Source organism: Triticum aestivum, chromosome 5B (assembly GCF_018294505.1).
Source record: "Triticum aestivum cultivar Chinese Spring chromosome 5B, IWGSC CS RefSeq v2.1, whole genome shotgun sequence".
NCBI lineage: Eukaryota > Viridiplantae > Streptophyta > Magnoliopsida > Poales > Poaceae > Triticum > Triticum aestivum.
In genome coordinates this window covers 37,499,328-37,507,785 of record NC_057807.1, presented here as the reverse complement: position 1 = coordinate 37,507,785, position 8,458 = coordinate 37,499,328, and the positions used below count along the sequence as shown (strand labels likewise).

At 38.4% G+C, this 8,458-nt stretch overlaps 1 protein-coding gene across 1 annotated transcript in view; it reads right to left on the bottom strand.

The window, feature by feature from the left end:
• Window positions 1–1,821: 1,821 nt before the first annotated feature.
• The window catches only part of LOC123114597 (uncharacterized), an 11,386-nt gene continuing 4,749 nt past the window's right edge, over window positions 1,822–8,458 (bottom strand). The window contains exon 4 of the mRNA XM_044536088.1: window positions 1,822–1,839. Coding sequence (XP_044392023.1) covers window positions 1,822–1,839 — 18 coding nt within the window. The remainder of the gene's footprint in view (window positions 1,840–8,458) is intronic.

The following is an 8,458-nucleotide window of genomic DNA, read 5'->3' as shown; positions in this document are numbered from 1 at the left end:
ATAGTGATGATGAAAGTTCTCCCAATGATTATGTATTGCCTGTTGTTCCTGAGGGTTATGTTATGAATGAAGAAGCTCTAGAGCTATCTTTGCTTGCAATGATAGATATGATCTTAAGAAATTATTAGCTAAATGGAAGCAGCAGTCTCTTAATGCTAGAATGAAACCTGACCCTGCTTTTGCTACTTCACCTATCTGTGTTACTGATAAGGATTATGAATTCTCTGTTGATCCTGAGATTATTACTCTAGTTGAATCTGATCCTTTTTATGGCCTTGAATCCGTGGCACATCTTACCAAGTTGAATGATATAGCTACCCTGTTTACTCATGATGAGAAGTCTCGCTATTATTATATTCTTAAGATATTTCCGTTCTCATTAAAGGGTGATGCTAAGACTTGGTATAATTCTCTTGCTCCTGGTTGTGTGCGTAGTCCCCAGGATATGACTTATTACTTCTCTGCTAAATATTTCCCCGCTCATAAGAAACAAGCTGCCTTGCGGGAAATATATAATTTTGGGCAAATCAAAGAAGAGAGTCTCCCACAAGCTTGGGGGAGGCTTCTCCGGTTACTTAATGCTTTGCCCGATCATCCTCTTAAGAAAAATGAAATACTTGATATCTTTTATAATGGACTAACCGATGCTTCCAAGGACTACTTGGATAGTTGTGCTGGTTGTGTTTTCGGGGAAAGAACAGTTGACAAAGCTGAAATACTATTGAATAATATGTTGACTAATGAAAATAATTGGACTCTTCCTGAGCCAATTCCTGAACCAATTGAGCCAACTCCTGAGCCTATTCCTAAACCCACTCCGAAGAAGAGAGGTGTTTTATTTCTCAGTCCTAAAGATATGCAAGAGGCAAAGAAATCAATGAAAGAAAAAGGTATTAAAGCTAAAGATGTTAAGAATTTACCTCCTATTGAAGAATACATGGTCTTAATATACCGCCTGTTGAAGAACCATATTGTCTTGATAACCCGACACAGGTAGTAAAGGTAAATTCTCTCTATAGGTATGATAAAGTTGAAATCCCCTCTACTAAATTTCATAGCTCATGCTTAGATGAATTTGATGACTTTATGGCCAGACAAGAAAGTTTTAATGCGTTGGTAGAGAGTTAAAGAATAATGCTTTCGAGATAGGACGCGTAGGCGATAACTTGGCTAGAGTTAAAGGTGAACTCCAACTCATTAGCAAATATGCTTCTATGGTTGCTACTCAAGCTGAGCAAGTACTCAAAGCTCAAAATGATTTGCTTGATGAATTAAATAATAAAAATGACTTTGATGTTAGAGTGGCTACTAGAACTGGTAGAATGACTCAGGAACCTTTGTATCCTGAAGGCCACCCTAAGAGAATCGAGCAAGATTCTCATAGAAATAATTTAGAGGCACCTAGTTCTTCTAAAAAGAAGAAAAAGAAAAACGATAGAACCTTGCATGCTTCTAGTGAACCTAATGTAGACACACATGAGAATCCCAATGATATTTCTATTTCTGATGCTGAAACACAATCAGGTGATGAACATGAACCTAGCGATAATGTTAATGATAATGTTCATGTTGATGCTCAACCTAGCAAAAACAATGATGTAGAGATTGAACCTGCTGTTGATCTTGATAACCCACCATCAAAGAATCAACGTTATGATAAGAGAGATTTTGTTGCTAGGAAGCACGGTAGAGAAAGAGAACCATGGGTTCAGAAACCCATGACCTTTCCTCCTAAACCATCCAAGTCAAAGGATGATGAGGATTTTGAGCGCTTTGCTGATGATTAGACCTATTTTCTTACGTATCACTTAAATGACATGCTTAAAGTAAATCCTTATGCTAAGTATATGAAGGATATCATTACAAATAAAAGAAAGATACCAGAAGCTGAAATTCCCACCATGCTTGCTAATTACACTTTTAAGGGTGGAATACCAAAGAAACTTGGAGATCCGGGTGTCCCAACTATACCATGCTCCATTAAAAGAAATTATGTTAGAACTGCTTTATGTGATCTTGGAGCCGGTGTTAGTGTTATGCCTCTCTCTTTATATCGTAGACTTGAATTGAATAAGTTGACACCTATTGGAATATCTTTGCAAATGGCTGATAAATCAACTGCTATACATGTCAGTATTTGTGAGGATGTGCCTATTGTGGTTGCAAATGTCACTATCTTAATGGACTTTGTTATTCTTGATATTCCTGAGGACGATAGTATGTCTATTATCCTTGGTAGACCTTTTCTTAATACTGCAGGGGCTGTTATTGATTGCAACAAAGGCAATGCCACTTTTCATGTTAATGGTAATGAGTATTGATACGTCTCCAACGTATCTATAATTTTTGATTGTTCCATGCTATTATATTACCCCTTTTGGATGTTTATGGGCTTTATTTTACATATTTATATCATTTTTTGGGACTAACCTACTAACCGGAGGCCCAGCCCATATTGCTGTTTTTTTGCCTATTTCAGTATTTCGAAGAAAAGGAATATCAAACGGAGTCCAAACGGAATGAAACCTTCGGGAGTGTGATTTTTGGAACAAATCTGATCCGGAGAGCTTGGAGTGCAAGTCAAGAAGCTCCCGAGGGCCCCACGAGATAGGGGGCCGCCCCCCTGTAGGGCGCGCCCCCTGTCTCGTGGGCCCCTCGGGCGGCCACCGACGTACTTCTTCCTCCTATATATACCTACGTACCCCGAAAACATCCAGGAGCACCACGAAACACAATTTCCACCGCCGAAACCTTCTATATCCGCGAGATCTCATCTTGGAGCCTTCGCCGGCACTCTGCCGGAGGGGGAATCGACCATGGAGGGCTTCTACATCAACATCCTTGCTCCTCCGATGAGTTGTGAGTAGTTTACCACAGACCTACGGGTCCATAGTTATTAGCTAGATGGCTTCTTCTCTCTTTTTGGATCTCAATACAATGTTCTCCCCCTCTCTTGTGGAGATCTATTCGATGTAATCTCTTTTTGCAGCATGTTTGTCGAGATCCGATGAATTGTGGGTTTATGATCAAGTTTATCTATGAATAATATTTGAATCTTCTCTGAATTCTTTTATGTATGATTGAGTTATCTTTGCAAGTCTCTTCGAATTATCAGTTTGGTTTGGCCTACTAGATTGGTTCTTCTTGCCATGGGAGAAGTGCTTAGCTTTGGGTTCAATCTTGCGGTGTTCTTACCCACTGACAGCAAGGGTTGCAAGACACGTATTGTATTGTTGCCATCGAGGATAACAAGATGGGGTTGCATATTGCATGAGTTTATCCCTCTACATCATGTCTTCTTGCTTAATGCATTACTCTGTTCTTATGAACTTAATATTCTAGATGCATGTTGGATAGCGGTCGATGTGTGGAGTAATAGTAGTAGATGCAGGCAGGAGTCGGTCTACTTGTTATGTACGTGATGCCTATATACATGATCATGCCTAGATAATCTCATAACTATGCGCTTTTCTATCAATTGCTCGACAGTAATTTGTTCACCCACCGTAATACTTATGCTATCTTGAGAGAAGCCTCTAGTGAAACCTATGCCCCCCCGGGTCTATCTCTTATCATATTTGCTTTGAATCTACTTTCTGCATCTATCTTATAAAATACCAAAAATATATTTATCTTATCTTACTATCTTTATTAGATCTCACTTTCGCAAGTGGCCATGAAGGGATTGACAACCCCTTTATTGTGTTGGTTGCGAGTTCTCAGTTTGTTTGTGTAGGTGCGTGGGACTTTTGAGGAGCCTCCTACTGGATTGATACCTTGGTTCTCAAAACTGAGGGAAATACTTACGCTACACTTTGCTACATCACCCTCTCCTCTTCGAGGAAAACCAACGCAAGCTCAAGACGTAGCAAGAAGGATTCTGGCGCCGTTGCCGGGGAGGTCTTCGCTCAAGTCAAGACATACCAAGTACCCATCGCAAACCCATCTCCCTTGCATTTACATTATTTGCCATTTGCCTCGCGTTTTCTTCTCCCCCACTTCACCCTTGCCGTTTTATTCGCCCTCTCTTTCCCAATCTCCTCCTCTTTCTTTTCGCTTGCCTTCTTGTGTGTGCTTGTTTGCTTGTTTGACCCTATGGCTACGCCTAAGGGCCCTGACCACCTTCTCAGAAGGATGGATGATATTGAATCTAATATTAGAAGCTTTATGAATTTGCAATTTGAGCATAATAATTTCTTTAGAAAAGAGCTTAAGGAACAAAAAAGTTTTTTTGGATTTATGAACAAAGAGCTTGATGATATGAACAAAGAATTTTATGGTGTTAACGCTCAAATTACCCGGCTTGAAAATGCTATAGCCAAAATTTCTGACAAGCAAGCCACCTTAGTCAATAAGATGGCCGCTAAACCAGAAAAATTACATGAAAATAATGATGAGGATCTTAAAGTTATTGATGCGTCTCCGATTAGATCTATGTTTTGCAACATAAATTTTGATGATTATGGGAGTGATGATGAATCAACTTTGCCTAGAAGGCGTCCCAAAAATTCGGAGTCTTTAGATCTTAATGTTAAATTTGGTAAAAGTGAGATTGGAGAATCCTCAACTTCTAATAATATTGAACCTACTATCTCAGATTTCAAGGAATTTGATTATGATAATTGCTCTTTAAAAGGTTGTATTTCCTTGTTGCAATCCATCGTTAATTGTCCTCATGCTTATAGTCAAAATAAAGCTTTTACCAAACATATTGTTGATGCCTTGATGCAATCTTATGATGAAAAACTTAATTTGGAAGTTTCTATACATAGAAAACTTAATGATGAGTGGGAACCTACTATAAAGATTAGAATTAAAGATTATGAGTGTTTTGCTTTGAGTGATTTGGGTGCTAGTGTTTCCACGATTCCGAAAACTTTATGTTATATTCTAGGTTTCCATGATCTTGATGATTGCTCTTTAAATTTGCACCTTGCGGATTCCACCATTAAAAAGCCTATGGGAAGGATCAATGACGTTCTCATTGTTGCAAATAGAAATTTGGTGCCCGTAGATTTTATCGTTCTTGATATAGATTGATATGAAGGAAGGGAATATTAGATTCCAATTTCCATTAAAGAAAGGCATGGAGCACTTTCCAAGAAAGAAAGTCAAATTACCTTATGAATCTATCATGCGGGCTAATTATGAATTTAGTGCCAAAGATGGCACTCGTTAGATCTATGTTTGCTCTTATGCCTGGCTAGGGGCGTTAAACGATAGCGCTAGTTGGGAGGCAACCCAATTTTCTTTATGTTTTTTTGTTTTTATTCATGTTTAGTAATAAATCTTGCATCTACCTTCTGTTTAGATGTGCTTTTATCTTTTAGTTAGTGTTTGTGCCAAGTAGAACCTATAGGATAACCTACGATGATAGTTGATTTGATTCTGCTGAAAAACAGAAACTTTGCACACACGAATATAATTTTGTTAAATCACAGGAATGTGCTTTTGCGTTGATTCTTTTTGATGCTGTTCAATAGACGAATTTTCCAGGACTTCATATTTTGGTAGGATTTTTAGAGTTCCAGAAGTTTGCGTTAGTTACAGATTGCTACAGACTGTTCTGTTTTTGACAGATTCTGTTTTTCGTGTGTTGTTTGCTTATTTGAATGCATATATGGCTAGTAATTCAGTCTATGAACCATAAAGAAGTTGGAATACAGTAGGTTTAACACCAAATTAAATAAAGAACGAGTTAATTATAGTACCTTATGTGGTGGTTTTGTTTTCTTTCACTAACGGAGCTTATAAGATTTCCTGTTGAGTTTTGTGTTGTGAAGTTTTCAAGTTTTGGGTAAAGCTTTTATGGACTATGGAATAAAGGATGGCAAGAGCCTAAGCTTGGGGATGCCCAAGGCACCCCAAGACATTCAAGAATAGCCAAAATCCTAAGCTTAGGGATGCCCCGGGAAGGCATCCCCTCTTTCGTCTTCGTTCATTGGTAACTTTACTTGGAGCTATATTTTTATTCGCCACATGATATGTGTTTTGCTTGGAGCGTCGTGTATTATATTAGTCTTTGATTTTTAGTTTATCACAATCATCCTTGTTGTACACACCTTTTGTGAGAAGCCTATTTAATTAGAATTTGCTAGAATACTCTTCACTTATATCTTTTGAGCTTGATAGTTTTTGCTCTAGTACTTCACTTATATCTTTTAGAGCACGGTGGTGTCTTAATTTTGAAGAAATTGCTAGTCTCTCATGCTTCACTTATATTATTTTGAGAGTCTTTTAGAACAACATTGTATTTGCTATTATCATAAAGTTGGTCCTAGAATGATGAGCATCCAAGTTGGGTATAATAAAAAACTATCATAGGAAGTGAATTGGATGCTATGATCAATTTGATGCTTGATAATTGTTTTGAGATATGGAGGTAGTGATATTAAAGTGATGCTAGTTGGGTGATTATGAATTTAAAGAATGCTTGTGTTGAAGTTTGTGATTCCCGTAGGATGCACGTATGGTGAACCGCTTTGTGATGAAGTTGGAGCACAATTTTATTTATTGATTGTCTTCCTTATGAGTGGCGGTCGGGGACGAGCGATGGTCTTTTCCTACCAATCTATCCCCCTAGGAGCATGCGCGTAGTGCTTTGGTTTTTGATGACTTCTAAATTTTTGCAACAAGTGCATGAGTTCTTTTCATTAATGTTGAGTCCATGGATTACGCACCCTTTCACCCTTCCATTATTGCTAGCCTCTCTTGTGTTACGCAACTTTCGCCTGTACCATACACCCACCATATGCCTTCCTCAAAACAGCCACCATACCTACCTATTATGGCATTACCATAGCCATTCCGAGATATATTGCCATGCAACTTTCCACCGTTCCGTTCATATGACACACATTACTTTTGTCATATTGCTTTTTGCATGATCATGTAGTTGACATTGTATTTGTGGCAAGGCCACCTCCATAATTTTCATACATGTCGCTCTTGATTCATTGCATATCCCCGTACACCGCCGGAGGCATTCATATAGAGTCATATCTTGTTCTAGTTTTGAGTTGTAAATCCATAAAAGTGTGATGATCTTCATTATTAGAGCATTGTCCTCGTGAGGAAAGGATGATGAAGGCTATGATTCCCCCACAAGTCGGGATGAGACTTCGGACTTTACAAAAAGAAAAAAAAGAAGAAGAAAAAGAAAAAAATGAGAAAGGCCAAAAAGAAAAAAAGGGAAAGGCCAAAGAGAAAAAAAAAAGAAAAAAAGAAAGAAAAAAATGAGAGAAAAAGAGAGAAGGGACAATGCTACTATCTCTTTTCCACACTTGTGCTTCAAAATAGCACCATGATCTTCATGATAGAGAGTCTCATATGTTGTCACTTTCATATACTAGTGGGAATTTTTCATTATAGAACTTGGCTTGTATATTCCAATGATGGGCTTCCTCAAAGTGCCCTAGGTCTTGTGAGCAAGCAAGTTGGATGCACACCCACTTAGTTTCTTTTGTTGAGCTTTCATATATTTATAGCTCTAGTGCATCCGTTGCATGGCAATCCCTACTCACTCACATTGATATCTATTAATGGGCATCTCCATAGCCCGTTGATACGCCTAGTTGATGTGAGACTATCTTCTCCTTTTTGTTTTCTCCACAACCACCATTCTATTCCACATATAGTGCTATGTCCATGGCTCACGCTCATGTATTGCGTGAAAGTTGAAAGAGTTTGAGATTATTAAAGTATGAAACAATTGCTTGGCTTGTCATCGGGGTTGTGCATGATTAAATACTTTGTGTGATGAAGATAGAGCAACAGCCAGACTATATGATTTTGTAGGGACAACTTTCTTTAGCCATGTTATTTTGAGAAGACATGATTACTTTGATTAGTATGCTTGAAGTATTACTACTTCTTATGTCAATATGAACTTTTATTTTGTATTCATTTGGATCTGAACATTCATGCCACAATAAAGAAAATTACATTATGAATTATGCTAGGTAGCATTCCACATCAAAAATTCTCTTTTTATCATTTACCTACTCAAGGACGAGCAGGAATTAAGCTTGGGGATGCTTGATACGTCTCCAACGTATCTATGATTTTTGATTGTTCCATGCTATTATATTACCCCTTTTGGATGTTTATGGGCTTTATTTTACATATTTATATCATTTTTTGGGACTAACCTACTAACCGGAGGCCCAACCCATATTGCTGTTTTTTTGCCTATTTCAGTATTTCGAAGAAAAGGAATATCAAACGGAGTCCAAACGGAATGAAACCTTCGGGAGCCAGATTTTTGGAACAAATCTGATCAGGAGAGCTTGGAGTGCAAGTCAAAAAGCTCCCGAGGGCCCCACGAGATAGCCCCCCCTGTAGGGCGCGTCCCCTGTCTCGTGGGCCCCTCGGGCGGCCACCGACGTACTTCTTCCTCCTATATATACCTACGTACCCCAAAAACATCTAGGAGCACCACGAAACACAATTTCCACCG